Raw genomic sequence first — 18,496 nt, forward strand, 5'->3', positions numbered from 1 at the left:
CAATTTTCTTTTTTTCCTTTTGTTTTCTATTGTCAATATATATGTACACAAAATATTTAGAACTACTTTCACTTTTATATCATATACGTATCTCATATGTGGTATTTATTTTAAATTAAACTAATGTGATATTAAAGATGTAGATCTATGAGAGATGTATAGGAAAAATTGTTAATTTGGTCTTTGTAGTTTGAACCTGTGATAAATAAATTCATGAGTTTTCAAAATAATCAAATATTTAATTCATTATGGTATGTTTGTATAACAAATAAGTATCTCTGAACAAAGTTAATTAAGTCATACATTTTTACAGAGTCTTCATTAAATTACAAAGTTATCTTCAAATAAAAAAGAAAAAAGAAAAAAATAATAAAAAAAAAGGTTTGGGTTGGTGTGGCAAAAAGAAGGCCGAATGACCTGAACTACTCCCAAGGGCCTTAGAGTTTTTTGGCCATCACCATAATCAGTTAAAGGAGGTGCTTAATGGGGGTGATTCAATTATTCCGAGTGGTCAAATATGGGAGTGGTATAGACCACTCCCAAAGCTATGGGAGTGGTTCAATTACTCTCAATGGTCGAATATAGGCATTTGGGGGTGATTCGACCACCCCTTTAGTCGATTATGGGGGTGGCTGACCACTCCAATCATAACTTTTTTTTTTTATTTAAGGATAAATTTGTAATTTTATCAAGCTTATGCCGGCAAAAATTGATGAGAATTGTAGAGAATAATTTATTTGTTACACAAACATACAACACAAAATTATTTTTTTATTTTGAAATCTCATGGATTCATTTGTCACAAGGTAAAAACCATATTAATCAATTTAACAATTTTCCTCAACATTGGTATATATTCTCTTGGAAGGGCTTAACATATATTTTTAGAAATGGCAAACAAATCTTATGAATATACAAGTACAAAGTTAACCAATCATGATGACATGGATGTGACATATGGACGTGATTTTGCATTAATCATGATAACATGTTATAATTCTACCTGCATAACAAAATATGATCAACCTTTAAATTTTTGTTTTTATCTTATATGTGGGTTAGGCATGCTCAACAACATAAACAAGCCAAGAACTAGCAAACAAGGAAAACAATGCCTTAGCAAGGGAGCGAGGGAGTTAACAAATCTAGACAGCTCTATTTGCAAAAATAAAATCCCTTTTGTAATGATTATAATAATTCCAACATTGTCCGAAAGAGATAGATAACATAATGAATTATAATCACCAAATTATCCTTTTCAAGATAACAACAGCCTCAGATATTGTACACACAGCACACCACTCAAAAACCAAAACCAACTTAATGCAACAAAAAATTAAGGAAATAAACAAATATATATCCAAAACAACCAACCAGTCTCCTCCACAGTGTTTGATCTCTATATATACGTTGCAAAATATGTTGAATGGTAATGATTTTATTTTTATTTTCTGCAATTTCGATTAAATTTATCAAAAGTTTCAAGAATAAGCAGTTGTTTAACATGATACCAAAACCAAAGGTCATGAATTCGAACGCTAACTCTACAATTAAATGCGATCATGATGCGTTAAGATCTCAAAAGCAAACTAGGTCACTTAGGGTTCACTAAAATGATCAATTGCATTCACCAGTTGACTTCAAGGATAAAATAACAATAACTAGTGCAAGCTAGCTTTAATTGCCTCCTATAATAAGAAAACCCACATGTACGTACAAATGATTCCCTAAGAAGAGACAGCTAGTACTACATACACAAGATTTTATTGCTTTTCGAGAATATATATGTATGTTCCTTATTGAACATCATGTTAACAATAGAAAATGCTTCAAATGTATTTCTTTTTTAAAGGAAACAGTAACTTGTCTGGTGATGATCATGATGGTATTTGTTTCACTGAACTTTGCTAATTAGCTAGAAATAAGTAATTTCTTGCTTGCTTGCTTTCGGTTTCGGGTTGCATCCTCTCGAATCTTTCAATCTTAAGAAGAATGCTTTTCAATGCATCTTTCTAGTTTTATTATATATATATATATATAATGGGGAGATTGCCATTAACTCTTCCGAGATTTTGTTTGCCATTAACTCTTCTGAGATTTTGTATAGTCTTGCAAGTACACGTATGAAATCAACACAATAATAATAATGGCTCCTTCATTCTTTGACATATCCCATTGATCAACTACCAATTAATTAATAAATAATCTTGATGCTGATACCACCGTACTGATTGGGTCACCCTCTTTTTGCATTATCACAATGACCAAGAATCAATAATATTATCTTCTTTCAATATTATGGCGATAACCACCAAGGTGGTAGTTGAATTGGTAGAAAAACTTCTTTCATCCTAGTGGTCGTGTGTTCGAATCCGCTTGCGGTAGTAGATGCGTGAACCAGATGTTACTATGAAGGAGCTCTACCGGCACACATTTTGATGGGGTTGTGGTGACGGGCTCGCCTTCCCAAACAGTAGCTATGGCTCAAACCGGACATTCAACAGCGGATGGAAACCCCGATGGTCACGCCCAAGGGGGGAAACTACACTGGTCGCCCCTTCCCATCCTTTTGAATAAAAAATTAAAAAAAAATATATATATATCATAGCGATGAATCCAAGTAAAAAATTGTCTACCATTTCAATACTCCATATTAGGGCGATAATTTTTTTGAGCGAATACGACACGTCCCTAACATAAAACTAGAAAAATAAGGTTAATGGGTCTCGATTTATATAGTTTCATATATATATTTCGACACAAATTAACACCCATTTAATTAACTTTATAAATTTGCTTCCAAATCCCTACATGGTGATCATGCTAGCTAGTGTACTCTTTTATGTTAGGTCTTAAAAATTGGCTTGCAATTGTCAAAAGAGTTGGGTTCCGGTCCTTTCATATTCCATATGGACATCAATATATTGTTGATAAATTCAAGCTTTTTTGGTTTTCAGGTGCCAGCTTAAAAAGGCATAATGGGTATTGATTAGATATATAACTGAAAATACTTTGTCGGCCGGTGATTGTCGGTTTTATATATATTAAAAAAAAAAAAAAATCAATAATTTTGGGTCAATCCCTACACGTTTCTGAAACAAGCAAGAGGGTTTTTAAGCATGTCTTCCTTCTCGAAGAACTCAATAATTTTTTATTTATTTATTGTTTTACCTAGAAATAAAATTAAAGCTTTTCTTCGGTAAAAGGACTCGATTCAAGGAATTGTGATTAAAATAATTATTGTATCAACTGTCCATGCATGTGGCTGGCTTATTATATAAGCGGCAAACTTGCAATCGTTTTACTAATGACCCATGTTCAACCAATCAACCGTCCTTGCTTTACAGCCAAATATTTCAGCCTCTCTATATATATGTGTGTGTATATATTAATTTCTGTTTTAATAATATTCAGAGATTGACAATATGGAGATCACCATGGATCAGAAATTTCTTTCAAGCAGCTGGCCTAATCTTCAATTCGTTCCTGAATCTTTTGTGCACCCACCGGAGAAAAGACCCGGGAAGCTGCTTTTTGCTCGGACTTGCAAAACAATTCCTGTCGTTGATCTTGAAGCTCATGATCAGACCCAAATCATTCAGCATATTATGAAAGCTACCCAAGAGTTTGGATTCTTCCAGGTAATTAGTTCAAACTAAATCCTTTCTTTCTTACCTTTTTATTTTCCTCCCTTTTCTTATTTCTTTTGTCTTCGCAGAAAATAAAAGGCAAAGTTTTCCAAAAGTTCTTTGAAAAGGAAATCATCTTTTAGTAGTTTTTAGGAGTATATACTTCTATGAAATATATATGATTATTTTCTGTAATTTGTATGTTCCTTTTTTGGGTCAATTTTATCTTTATATATATATATATATATATAATGAAACAGGCCATCAATCATGGAGTTTCCAAGAAATTAATCGATGATGCAATGGGTGTTTTCAAACAATTTCATGCCATGCCTACAAAGGACAAGGCAAGCCAACGCTCCAAGGACCCCAAAAGAAGCTGCAAGTTCTATACAAGCAGTCAAAATTACTCAGCTGAGGAGGTTCACTACTGGAGGGATGCACTAACACACCCTTGTTATCCTTTAGAGGAATGCATGCAATTTTGGCCTGAAAAGCCTTTTAGATACCGGTAACGTTAGTACTATTTAGTAGACTGTTATATGACTGTTATACAGTTGAAATGATGTGGCAGTGAGAATTCAAAGGTTCAGCCGTATGGCAGTACACTAAATAGCATTTTTCTTATGTAATATAAACATGGTATTTCAAAATTATAAACTTTTGCATGCAATATTGATGATTATAGGAACTAATCATGTTTTTATTGGCAATGATCAGGAAGGTTATTGGGGAATATGTGATAGAATTAAGAAAGTTTGGAGAGAAAATTTTGGAGATGCTTTGTGAAGGATTGGGACTTAGCAGGAGTTATTTGAGTGGGGGGCTTAGTGGAAATCCTGAGCTGATGGTTAATCACTATCCACCATGCCCAGACCCAAGCTTAACCTTGGGATTAGCCAATCACAAGGACCCTAGCCTCATTACCATATTACTTCAAGAAGAAAATGGACTTCAAGTTTTCAATGATGGTGAATGGATTGGGGTTGAGCCTCTTCCTCATTCCTTTGTGGTCAACGTAGGCTATGTTTTACAGGTACATATATATATATATATATATATGGCCATGCCATATGATCCCTTGTAGTAACTTCTTGCATGTTTTCTTTTCCCCTCTTTAATTAATTTCTTTATTTTTCTCCTATTAATAATTGCCCTTTTTGTTTAGTTCCATATGTTTAAATAATACTCTACTAATTGCCAAAATAATAATAATGATACTCTACTATCGACTAAAATTGAAGAGAAAGGCTAGAATCTGTTGTTGCAAGCCATTCTTTTACTTTTAGAGGTTATATATACCAAATATATAATTTATTTATGATTTTTTTTTTTTAGGGAGGGGGGGAGTGTAATGGAGGTTCATTAATTAATAGGAGATAGCTCTCTCCGTTTTCTTGATATATAGATATGAGATTTGGTAGGAAAATGCTTGAGATATTACTATTTTTACTACATTTTTCTTATAAATTTATCTGATTTTTCATAATTTGGTAAAATAATTAACCATATATATATGGTTGAATTTTTTTTTTTTTTTGCCTAATTATTTTATAAATTACAAATTATCGTGTTATTGTGTATATGACTTTGTAGTAAGAGTTTAGGAGGAATGCTAGATTTACAAACAAATTTTATAAACTGATGTGACACAACATGATTGGATATAAGATAAGTTCAAATTTTAAAAAACCTAATCATGTTGTGCCACATTAGTTTGTAAAAGTTTTTCTGCAAAATTTGTTTGTAATCCTAGCACTCCTCAGAGTTTAGTACCTTCTTAACACTCGCTTTGGTAATGGATATCCCTCATTCTATGGCAAAATTTACCAATTAATTGCATTAATTAATATACCAAACAAACAATCTATGAGTTTCTTAATCGATCTTCTTGGTAATTAATTAAAAGGCTTCAATTTAGCATGACATATATTTGATGACTATATATATATATGATCTGGTTGATTAGATAATCAGCAATGGGAAACTTAAAGGTGCTGAACATCGAGCAGTGACAAATTCAAGCTTTGCTCGAACATCTGCTGCTTTCTTGATATATCCTTCTAATGATAGCCTTATAGAACCTGCAAAAGCTCTGACAAATGCATGCTATCCCCCGCTCTATAGAGCCATGCAGTTTAAAGAGTTTCAAAGGAACTTCTTGTGTAGGGGCGCCAACGCTGAATTAGTGCTGCAGTTTATAAGTTCCCAGCAGAGCTACAGCACATGAAGCATTAATAGAAGAAGAAGAAGAAGAAGAAGAAGCAGCTATATATATACTCTTTGGTAGTAGAAAGGGTTCTTCTTTCTAAAAAGTTGTACAAATTTATATTGTGTTGCTGAATAAAATCTCCTCATGAGTTGGCTTGTGCATGCAATCTGCTAAGATTACGCAGGGACAATGGCATCAACAAGATTGTGATAGAACAGCCTTCGTGTATGGTTTGGTATATATATCATGCTGTAAATTAACTTTAATTTATATATATATTCTTATTATAGAGAGAGAGAAAAGTATTATAAGACAAACATATAGAGTCGATATAAACAAAGTTATTTTATTAAAAATTTATGTGCATTTTATATATTATTAAAAAAGTGACACATGTTATTTTTATAGATTAGGTTGAAGGAAATTCCTCTAACCCAGTTTAAATGAAAACTTTGTCTAATCAGTATTAGATGTTTTAAGATTCGAATTAATTTATCTAATTAGCTCAACATAATAAAATAATAAGTTCGAGCTTAACTCGTGTGAGTGAAAAAAAATAAAATAAAATAAATAAACATTCAATACTCTCCAGTAGAGTATTGCCTAAATAAAAGTAATTACTTATATATATATATATATATATATATTAAAAAAAAAAAAAAAAAAAAAAAAAAAAAAAAAAAGCTTGAATGGTTATCGTGTTGCCTAGGGAAGGAACGCGCTTCTTAAGCCTGTTTTTAGGGTGTAAAGGGAATAAATTAACAAACAAAACGCTTTGCAATCTAACCTTTTATAGTCAGCCATGCACTGATCCACATGCATCAAAAAAGCTGATATCAGAGTTAAACAAATTAATATTGAAAAAAAAAAAGAAAAGCTGATATATATGGTGATCTGTTCGCATAAACATGAGTGCAAATCCTTGTTGTTTTTGATCATTTTTATATATATAAATCCAGCTTCAGTTGAGTTTTGATCGGACAAGCACGACACAAAAAGCTGCAACCTGTATATAATATAATATAAGACAAGTATGAAAGCAGATCTCCCACAATCAATAAACTAATATTATTATTATTAATCATTTAAATAAATAGAAAAAACAGTATCCATGACGTATATCCTGGCTATATATATATATATATATAGGTTGTGGTTAGCGAAAGTGGTGATTAGGACACATAAACTAAACAGGCTAATAATTAGTTAAAAATGGATTTGGCTTTACATCCAGCGAATTTTTTTAATTAAAATCTTCAGTTAAAAAATAAATGGACAATATTATTTTTAGTAAAAAGATAAGTAAGCTTTTTTTTTCCAATATTGTCTATTCATTTTTTAATATAAACAAGATAATATTATTAGTTGTTATAGGACTCCTCAAACTCTTCCTTTTTTATTTATTATTATTATTATTATTATTTTGAAATAGTACAATGGTAAGTTTGGTGTTGCTTAAGCTCTACAGCAGTTCTTGTTTATCTTTTCTCTATATTTATTGTCATCAACGATCTATGAAGTGAATTTTATTTTATTTTTTATTATTTTTTTTTTAGATTTTGATTCCCTTAATTTAGTCGTTTTCAAATGTTTTGTTTAAACGAAACATTCAGGGTAGCAATATGAGATTTCCAATCTGTCTTTCATTTTCTCTCTCATTCTTTTATGGGATGAAATCACTAATCAATTATAGAGAAATTATCTGACATATATATATATATGAAAGAATTGTCACTGATGGTAGAGGCAGCGAAGGAGTTTGCGTTTTGGAATGCACTTGTAGAGGAGATGAAAAAACAAAGAAATCATTGTCTAGTTGAGAAAGTTTTAATGGACCGGACCGTGGCCAATTAAGGACTTTATTCGCCGGAATATGCTGCAGATTTAGTAATGGACAGGGTAATTGCCAATTAAGAACGTGATTCGCTGAAATATGCTACAGATTTAGAAACTGATTGGGACTATGACATTCAAATAAAATAAATTTTTCATTGTGATTCATGACATATCTCCTTAGAGTATATGAGAATCACATATATTCTAAGAACAATTGTTAGTTTAATGTAGATAATTCCTATAATTCAATTTAGATAAAAACTTTTTCCAGTAAAATATTAGGTCAAGCATCGATATAATCGCCTTCCTCGAATAGTACTACTATATATATATATATATATATATATAATCCCAAACGAATCTTGAATTGCATATAATCCCATGCGTGAATATCTAATTAAAAAATCAAGAAACAGTGAATTGCTACTTTGCTAGAGATAAAAAGTGTAGCTTTCATTAATTTTTATGTATATATTCATAAACTATTAGTATAATATATCATGATTAACTGATTAAGAATGACTCAATAGTAGTCATCGAAAGACTTGTAAACACTAGGTTCAATAATTTGGCACAAAAATATCTTGATAATAAAATAATTAGAAGAGTCCAAATTCTTTACAAATTATTCAAAGATTAAATATGTAATAGCATCAACCTACTAAAATATACCATAGAAATTATTTTCTTTTGTTGCTGTACTTAATTTAGTTAATGAGATAATTATCAACTTCTAAATATCTAATTTTTATTTTTATTTTTATTTTTTGTATAAATTTTTTTAAGAGTTGCTTCTTTTATTAATTTGGTATTCTTTTCATTAATCTTAATTTCATGAGAAAAGTACATTCATTTAACAGCTTAATTTGGTACTCATTCTATGATAATTGACTGTTAATTGTTCTGATCTTTTGTAGGTAGCTTGGCATATGCATTTAGTTTGCATGAGTTCTAACAAGGGTTTTAGGCATATTAATTACAATTGAAGAAGAACAAATCAAAATCTCATTTGCATATAGTAATATTACAAAATGGCATTGGGATATTCATTAAACAACATAGACGAAATGTACGTGTTCACATTTTTACCGGAACCGACACATTTCAAGAACCAAATTCTAGTCCAAATTCATTTGAACTAAAGAGGAGTCGGATTTTTTAAAAAGAATGGCAAAGTTGTTATTTCACATTTTTTTAAATTTTGTCATGCTATTTCAGTCCTCTAAACTCCACACACACACACTCTCTCTCTCTCTCTCCACCACGTTTCTTTTTTTTTTTATTATTATTATTATTTTGTGAGACGGATAGAGTTTTTCTTCAAATTGGGTTGGAGAAAATTCTTCTAACCTAGTCTATAAAAATGACATGTGTGAGAAAATTCTTCTAACCTATTCTATGAAATAATGTATTTCATGTGAGAAACACATTATTTTTATAGATTATGTTAGATGAATTTCCTCCGACTCAGTTTGAAGGAAAACTCTATATGAAACGTGTAATACCCCCAATTTGTGTCCTTTGTAAGACATGTCCCTTTATATACAAGTATATATGCAAACCCATAAAAAAAAAAAAATAATAAAAACCCTTTTCTTTTACGAGTATGGTTTGTGTCTTGTATTATGTTCACGTAGGACGTAAGTTTGTGGATACTACCTCAATAATTAGAGACGTGTAATACCCCCAATTTGTGTCTTATTGGACGAAGCCTTTTTTTTTTTAATCAGAAATGGTCAATTGGCCAAATATGAATGAAAAGTATAGTTTGAGCAAGCCTTTCTCTCCCTCGCTTTCATTATTAGTTTATCTCTTTGGTCGCCTAGTAGGCTAGTACTCAAATGCACGTCACTTTTTTTTTTTTTTTCTAAACACTCAATTTTGTGTACACTCACAAAAATAAACCACAAAGAAAACTCTCTTTGTCATGGACCCATGGTACGTGTAACCCTTGCACGCACCGCGTGTAATATTTTATGTGAGTTTGTCGGGCTGTCCTCTCTTTTTGGCTTGAATGTAGATTTGATTTTTTTTTTTTAGAAATTTGTTTGAATGATTAGAAGGTGTGAATATAGGAATAAGTCTAAATGAAGGAAATATTAGAAAAAAGAAAGACATTAAAAAATAATAATAATAATAATGAAAAGAGAGACCTACAGAGAAATCCACAATTAAAGATAGAGATCAACCAGAAACCAACAAAAAAAGAAAAAGTCAATAAATAATTGTGTTTCTCTTTTTAAACTAGAATTAAATATGGCAATTAAAAAACATTAATTCACTCTCATTCATTTTTCTCACAATAATGACATTGTGAAGAAAGGGGACAAATTAGCTAGAGAAGCGGAGAAAACAGCCTCACCTTTTGCCATATTTTTCTCATTTTATTATATGGAGTATTTCTTTTTCTTTTGGAAAAAATATAAAAAAGCTTCCCAAATTATCAACCGTTTGCAATATAACTTTTTAATGTTCAAAAGGTACTAAAGTAGCCCCCAAGGCAAACTATCAAAATGTATCAAAAATGCTACTTTTTTTTATATTCCTATAATACCCCTATTCTTTTAACAAATAAAATAATTGTAAAAAAAAAAAACAAACAATTTTTAAAAAATATAAGAAAACCAATGGGCAAATAAAAACAAATATATATATATAGTTACTGTAGTTTGCCTAAATTACAAATTGTTTAATGTCGTATTAAGGTAAAATTAAAGGTACGGTTCTTGAGATATTCCCAAAAAAAAAAAAAAAAAGTACTAAAGTAGTCCATCAAACTACCAAATTGATTTTACTTTAATACGACTTGAAGCAATTTGTAATTTAGGCAAATTACAGTAACTAATTATTTATTTATTCCAAAAAACCTTTTTTTTTTTTTTTTTTTTTGTATTTATTCGTCCATTGGTTTTTTTTTTTCACAATTATTTTATTAGTACATTTTGAACATTGGGGGGCTATATTACAAATGGCTGATAGTTTGAGGGGCTTTTTATATTTTTCCCTTTTCTTTTATATTAAACATAGAGGTCCAACATTATAGCATAAAGTCATAATTACTCAAAATATATATTTTTAGGGAGTGAGTGACGTGGGCTAGTTTTGGGCCTGGAAGTAGGGTTTGGACTTTTGTAACCAGCCCAATGATGCTTTGGAGAATGGTAGGACTAGGACCGTACAAGTTTTATTTTTGATTTTTTTGGTAATTATAAAATAATCCACTATCCTCATAAATGGGTCCGGGTTCAATTGGAATATGACCCTTTTGGAATGGAGCCCCAATTTTAGTCTACGACACCTCCCACTGAATATGGATCCAAATCAAACCCGAAAGAAGGTATTCTATTTCTACGTGGGTCTAATTCCAGTTAAAATTGAGCTCGTGGGAATTGAGACATGTATGTGTTCCTTGTGTTCTATTACGTGTACATGTTTCAATTTCTGAGTCTAATTTCAACAGGAACCGGAGCCATTTAGATTTTAATATGTTTAAGAGTAAGAGTAATACTACATACTACACCCACATCTTATCTCATTTCACTGGGATGATGTGATAATAGTATATCGACTTTTTTTTTTTTGACATATCTGTACAAGAAGGGAGGAGAGAAGATTCGAACTAACTAGTGACATGAGACGTGGTCCTCAACCAATTGAGCTACACCTTAAAAGCTAATTTTTCTAATCATTAAGATGCTACCATGTGAGTTGTTAAATAAATTATAGTAAAAATATAATTCTCAAAACATTTTTCCAATTGCCATTACCAACACAAATAATGTGCTGCATGTACTTGAGTTTTGACTTGGGGCCATTCTTTCTTAAGTTTTACTCATAGAGCCACAAGCAAGTCCCCCATTACTTTTATATGGGTTTTGACTTGGGAGACAGGTTTTGTCATGTGTGAAAAGTCTTGCATTTTTAATAAAGGAGGGGAGAGAGACAGAAAGAAAAGAAAAAAAAAAAGAAAAAGAAAAAGAAACAGGATATCCGAGTTAATGGACCGACTCTATGATTATAATATAACAAAAAGAAATACCAAGCTTTCAAGCTCCCACATGTACCTCAAGTCAAACCCTGCGGCTTCTCATCTCCATGTATGCCTCTGCACACAAAAGAAGCACATGTGCATGTTCCTGGAATTTTTCAGCCCATGCATGATGCATTCAATGGGGTTCTTTATTTATGTTAAAATAAAACTTTCTAGCCCCACTTTCCTCAAGTCTCTCTATGGAATATAAATTACTGTTTGTGATTCACTTGTTTGAGTCTTTCCATTCAAGATCTTAGTAAAACCATTAGTCAAACACATATATATCTTTCTTCTCCATTTCTGCTTCAAAAATCTCTCAAACTACTGCTTATGGCACCAAACCAGCCAAACCCAACTTCAGAGTCTGCTTTTCCCATATTAGCCATTGCTGTGCTATGCATCATGGCCACAGCTTTCTTACTTGTTGGCTACTACATCTTTGTGACCAAGTGCTGCTCAAATTGGCATCAAGATAATCTGCGGAGATGGTTTTCTGTACTGCAGGCTCGTCAAAATGAAGATCCCTTTATAGCTTTCTCCCCCACAATGTGGAATCACGGGCTTGATGAATCGGTAATTCGTGAAATCCCAACTTTTCAATTCAAAAGAGAAGGTGATCAGGCGAGAGGTGTCTGCTGTGTGGTTTGTTTGAATGAGTTCCAAGAACAGGATATGCTTAGAGTTCTTCCCAAATGCAGCCATGCATTCCACTTGGATTGCATTGACATATGGCTTCAAAGCAATGCCAATTGTCCTCTCTGCAGATCAAGCATTTCCGGGACAAGCCGGTATCGGGTCGATCATATCGTTGCGCCGAGCTCTTCACCACAGGACTCTCAGCTCTTGTCCAGTAGTCTCATGGGCAGTGATGAAGATTTTGTGGTAATTGAACTGGGTGGAGAAGATGAAATCACATTACCACAAAGGCAACAAGAAAGAAATGATTCAGTACTAGAAGTTCCAGTGCTGCAGCCTAGAAGTCATTCACCAAGAAAGTTGGAAAAGAAGCCAGGAAACTTAAAAGCAAGAAAGTTCCACCATGTTTCTATCATGGGTGATGAGTGCATTGATGTAAGAAAGAAAGATGATCAATTTTTTATTCAACCTATCAGAAGATCTTTCTCAATGGATTCTGCAGCTGATCAACAACTTTACTTAACCGTTCAAGCGATCGTTCAACAAAATCGGCATCAGAGCGAGGTTAGCACAAGTGAAGATTGTGATAGCAGAGGTCGAAGATCGTTCTTTCCATTTAGACATTGCAGAGGATCCAGAAATGCAATTCTTCCCACAGAGTGTGAGTTGTAATGTGAGAACTGAGAAAATCTACTTTTTTTCTTTTCATGTCTTTTTTGAGTTTCATTTTTTGCTTTGGAGTGGAGATGCTGCAATTTTTAACAGATTATTGAATAGTTACATAAAAGGATAACAGATGGGTGTAGAGAGATTCACACAAAACTGGGAAAATTAGACAAACCCTGATCTCTGAAATGTAGGCATGAGCTAAAGAATGATTGCTTTAACCACTAGGAGTGGATAAGATTGTCTCTGTTTCTTGATCCTTCATGAGTGATAATGATTCTCCCTTCATCAAGAGTTTCCCACACACGGGGGGAGAGAGAGAGAGAGAGAGAAAGAGATATAGAGAGGTGGTGGAGTGGAAAGAAAATGGAAGCCAGAGATGAGGGGACCCATAGAATGAATGACTATAAGCAAACGCATGAGAAAGCTCTCATTGGAAATGATCTCCAACTTCTTTTATCCTGCAAGCAATGATATACATGTTGGAGAAGTGCACAAAATTTTTTTTTTCTTTTCTTTTTTTTTTTCCCCAAGCAAATGGGGAAAAAGATAACGATGAAACAAAAAAAAAAAAACCTATGAAAGTGAGCTCCCCAACAACAAATCTAAAGAAAAAGACTATTAAAAAAAAAAAAAAATTGTATTGAGTAATGTTTAAAATTACATTTTTATCTCATAATGCTGACATAACGATTCTAATCAACCTTTGGATCAGTACTTGCTGAAAAAAAAAAAGTTAAAAAGTTAGTTAAGATTGCCACATCAACATTGTAAAATAAAAATGTGATATATAGCATTACTCTTTTTGTTTAATCGGCAAAACATTTTCACTGCTTTCATTCATAAGCAACTAATGAAAACAAAATTTTTAAAAATGCAGTTAAACGATTTGTAAAATCGCGGTTTGATATTTAAAATAATGTGTCTTTAAAATGCACCCCTTATTTGCCATTTGAAACGTGAATTTTTCATGTTTTCATACCGTCATTTTTTTCAAACACACTCTTAGACGTGATACTTTTCGCAATTTTGTTTAAAAACACACTTTAGATATACAAAATTGCAAGGGCAAACAGGTTCTTAGTATATTCAAAAGAATGAGATTTCTTCTACAAATCTCTGCATTTAGCATGGCGCATCTTGGGTAATCCATGAGTGTAGCTTGGTCACCTTTAGCTCTCTGGAGATACTTTTTGTAAAATGTCATCAAACAAGGCTAAACCCATCTGGGCTTGAGGTTTTAATATTGACTATCACTCTTCAGAAAATGTCATTCAAAGTTCAACGTTATGGCAATAGCTAATCTCGAAAAAAAAAAATCACTAACTGAACAGTTTAGTGCTATAATCTCTATTTTCTTTTCTCTTTTTTAATTGAAGAAGAAACTAAGTTTAGTTCAAGATCCCCTAGAATTCGTACAATATTCTACCAAGTAGATATTTTCAAATTTCAATGATTATTTTCAAATTATTGCTGACAATTTCTTTTGTCAACATTTATCATTTCATTATTTATCACCGGATAAAATTCTCTAGAATTCTTTAATCGATGATGATAAATATGATAAATAATGAAGTGATAAATGTCGATATGACAAAGTTTCCATCGAAATATTCTATAAATTCTGTTAGACAAATTATCCTATAAATTCTAGAGGGTCTTGATCTGTTTGTGGATCAATTAAAATCTCTTTCCTTCTGTTCTACAAATCAGAATAAAGTGAAAGTAACATAACATGTAGAAGTGGACAACATCATGACTAATGTCTAGAAACTGGGTCTTGTAGATATGAACATCATAGTAATCTTCCAAGAAATATACAAAGTTTTACTATCATAAGCTAACACGATTTCCTACCACTGAAAAGTAATCATTAATCATAGGCAATAACTGGCTCAAAAGCATAATTAAAACTATATTGCGGCTTGCTTGACACACAATCCATTACTGCCATAAAAGACAAAAATACAGTGGGAAAATCGGTTTGATGTTAGACACCTAAACGTTAGCACGCAAGCAGTGTTATATACCATGAAGTAGATATATTTGTACAGGAAGTCACTAAATTTTGCTGGAGGATTGATCTTGACCATCAAAAAAAACAGGTTGTGAGCTCCTAGAAGAGTCATTAGATTGAGGGATAGGGCATTTGCACGGACAATACCTTAAAGGGAAGATTGTTTGGCAATGCACCATGAGATCTTTGATTCAGTTTTTCAAGAAGTTGGTGTGCTTCTCTGAGCTCATCTTCAGCACTTGAGCCATGACTTTCCCAAGCATCGATTACTCGCTGCTGGAATTCAATTGCTAGATCATAGCTGCACAAACCAAGAGAGACATCTTAACAAACATAACATCATCCCCAATAGCTTAAGATAAAGACAAATTGAACTTACAATTTGTTTTGTGTCACTTAATGGCTGCCATGATGAATATATATACATGCAGACATGACGTGCTACTCACATCTATGCATGTATCTTAACACTAAGTGCTCAATGAGAAAGCCATGGAAATAATTAAAGATAGGGAGCTAAAATAAAGTAATTCAACAGTCCAACAAACAACATTATATTTAATACAATTGCAACAGAAATAGACACAACCAATAGGTGTAGAAGAAAGCCACAAAATAAATTCAATTTAAGCAAACAGTCAACTCCAGAACTCTTGACAAAATCCGTTTCCTTGGATCTGAGACAGAGATACATTTCCAGATACTTTTAGCTTTAAAGTCCAAGATTATAAGTCCCGAGGGTGGTTTAGATTTCTGAGGAAGACATGCACAATATGCTAAAAACTCAATGAATACTAGTATACTACCCCCGACGTTGCAGGATTGGGTGGGTGTAACTAAAGCCCAAATTTCACGGCGGTCATGATAAGACTTTTGAAGACTAACAATGTGAGCAGTGGGAAAGAAACATTAAATAGGAATGGTTAGTGTTCACATTTTGAAAGAGAGTACATTAAGCAGATCCAAGTTGATGCAGACAAAAGGTTCCAATGCACAAAGGTTGAGACTTTAAAAGAATGTTTACTTTTAACATAATCTTATTTCTTATGTGATAAGGACTGCTCGCAATACTTAAAGTGTTGTTGTGTAGAAGATGGTGCCTTCGTGCCTTTTGTGGTGTTTTTGAAAAGAAATGAATGATAGCAGTTTTGGGGACCGTGAGGATTTTGGAGGAGAGTAAATTGTTATTTTTCAGCACATTGTATGTTTGAACAACTGCTTTTGTTTCTCTTTTGACGATTAGACATCATGATTTTTTTGTTCTTTTTGCCCTTATAAGCTAGGTGGCTTCTTTTGTACACTTCCCAGGTATCTAGGGACGCCTTACGCTTTTATTGATATTTTGATTACTTATCAAAAAAATTATTTCTTATGTGACAAATAATTAATAATAGCTATTCCCCAAGAGAACTCATTACTTATCCTACACATAAAATAATCTGTTTGATAAAGCCCTCAAGGAAAGGAAGCGACTATATTGCAGAGCATCCCAGAAGTAACCACATTAATGAACAGATTACGAAATACAATTCTATTCCAATAACCAATAACTTAATTAAATACCATCTAGGAAAACAGATGAGAGACCAGGAAAAGCAATCATACCTTCCCATGAAATCATAAGCTGTTGAAAGGTTCTGACATACCATAATTGACTCTCTTCGATGAGGGCCAAGAGATTCATCCATGATGTCCTTTGCAACTGCTAACGTCTCAGCAGCTGAGGGGTAAGAGATACATCTATGACGGCTATCCAATACCAAGTATGCTGCACCCAAATGGTTGTAGATATACCCAAGTATAAAATTCTTGGGACCATAGGTCTCTTTCAAAATTGAAGCTGCCAACTCCAAGTGAGGAATAGCCTCTGCCACCTTATCCGTCAACAAAAACAACCACCCTATCATTGCATTAACTTTTCCTTTGGAGGGCTGTTCTTGCGGGAGCTTCTGAAGAAAAGCTACTGGTCTCTTTAACAATGAAATCGCAGTTTCAAACTCTTCCATACTTTCGTATTGCATCGCGATCTTCACGTATGCCTCAACAACTTCCACTGGAGAGGCTATCTCTTTCTTGTCAAGAATTCCACAAGCAATCTCCAAACACCTTTTTGAGTCTTCAATTTTTTCTTGAAAATGCAACGCTTTCCCCATTGATATAAACACCGATGCCCGAGTCAAACTATCCTCATCTGTCATCTCAACAACACCCCTCAAAGTATTAATAGCGGTTTCATACTTCCCCAGTACAATGTGCACATTAGCAGAAAACATCTCCAAATCGATCAAATCAGAACTTTGACCCCAATTACTGAAAACCTTCTGCGACAACTCATTCTGCTCCAACGCCTTTTCATGCTCCTCTAACCCAGTATAGATAACCCCAAGAAGCCTCCTAGCATATGCAACATCCACCGAATTCTGCTCCAACTGCTTCTTATGTATCTCTAATGCCTTCAAACAGTATGGCAAGGCCTCCTTAAAGTATGACTGTGAAACATATGATTGAGCCAAATCCCGGTATTCTACACCCACCTCCCTGCTATCTTTCCCAAACATCTTCTCCTTAATCTCCACCAACTTCCCAAGATGCTCTAGACCCTCCTTTTTCAACCCAATCACCATCTTCACTCTGGCCAACACATTCAGCACTGGGTAAACCAACCCGCAAAAATCCTTGCCACTTAAATCATTTGCCTCTAACCAATCCGAGATCCTAATAGCCTTTTGAAGGTACCCCAAACTCTCAGCAAACCTTCTCAATTTAAAATTAGCAGTACCCAGAGATAAATAAGTCAGGACAAGAAATTCAGAATACGGTGGATCATCTTTTTCAAAGGTTTTCAAAGCTCTATTTGCATAAGGTAGAACCTTTTCAGGATCCTCACCTTCCGTGCCAAGTTTGAGGCCAAGTAACACGGAAAACATCCCAAGCTTTTGCTCATCAAGACATGACTCCATGTCTTTAAAAATCTTGAGCATTTCCTTCGCGCTCCCTGCAGAGCAAAAAGCCTGTGCAAGTTCGTCTGGTTTCTCAACAAGAACAGGGGTAAGGGTGTCCATATTTCGAATTTGGTTTCTCCTACATTGGTTGGACTTGAGCAATAAGCCATGGGTTTTGGCGCACGGCTTGAGATGGGTGGGTGAGACTAGTGGTGAGGATGAAGAAGAAGGATTGGATACGTAATCTCTAGAAAGAAGAGGGGCAAAGGATTTGATTTCGTGACGAGAGAGCTGTGAAAGAAATATCGAAGCTTTTCTCATGGTGAGGATTTGCTGAAAGCTAGTGTTTCTCAAACCTTCGAAAAACCCTTGTAATCGCCATTTCTCAAGCCGAATCGGAGGTGCGAGTAATTTTACGTAGTTTACTTATGTCCTGTAATGATTTGATTATTAAAATTATCTTTTAATTAAAATTTAATAATGATGATCACAAGTTCAATGATGATTTTAATAGCCATATCATTT

The 18,496-nt window shown here is 33.3% G+C and overlaps 1 protein-coding gene and 2 pseudogenes across 2 annotated transcripts; 2 read left to right on the forward strand and 1 right to left on the reverse strand.

Annotated features, from left to right (window-relative positions):
• Nucleotides 1–3,425: 3,425 nt before the first annotated feature.
• On the forward strand, nt 3,426–5,859 carry LOC132165804 (hyoscyamine 6-beta-hydroxylase-like). Its single transcript, XM_059576490.2, has 4 exons — nt 3,426–3,641; nt 3,890–4,140; nt 4,350–4,665; nt 5,599–5,859. Exons 1-4 carry the CDS (start codon nt 3,426–3,428, stop codon nt 5,857–5,859), a joined length of 1,044 nt encoding a protein of 347 aa, XP_059432473.1.
• Nucleotides 5,860–11,895: 6,036 nt separating this feature from the next.
• Nucleotides 11,896–13,321, forward strand: LOC132166552 (RING-H2 finger protein ATL16 pseudogene; annotated as a pseudogene).
• A 1,586-nt stretch (nt 13,322–14,907) lies between these two features.
• Nucleotides 14,908–18,360, reverse strand: LOC132166350 (protein KINESIN LIGHT CHAIN-RELATED 3-like; annotated as a pseudogene). Its single transcript, XR_015909500.1, has 2 exons — nt 16,635–18,360; nt 14,908–15,330 (listed from the first exon to the last, which is right to left on the reverse strand). The product of XR_015909500.1 is annotated as a protein KINESIN LIGHT CHAIN-RELATED 3-like (transcript).
• Between the last annotated feature and the right edge of the window lie 136 nt (nt 18,361–18,496).

Source organism: Corylus avellana, chromosome 11, assembly GCF_965113065.1.
Source record: "Corylus avellana chromosome 11, dhCorAvel1.hap1.2, whole genome shotgun sequence".
In the NCBI taxonomy this organism is placed as follows: domain Eukaryota; kingdom Viridiplantae; phylum Streptophyta; class Magnoliopsida; order Fagales; family Betulaceae; genus Corylus; species Corylus avellana.

Excerpts from the sequence above, each read along its gene's own strand:
- LOC132165804 (XM_059576490.2), top strand. The coding sequence starts at position 3,426 with ATGGAGATCACCATGGATCAGAAATTTCTTTCAAGCAGCTGGCCTAAT. Across the intron at positions 4,141-4,349 it reads GAAAAGCCTTTTAGATACCG|GAAGGTTATTGGGGAATATG; the intron begins GTAACGTTAGTA and ends GGCAATGATCAG. Across the intron at positions 4,666-5,598 it reads ACGTAGGCTATGTTTTACAG|ATAATCAGCAATGGGAAACT; the intron begins GTACATATATAT and ends CTGGTTGATTAG.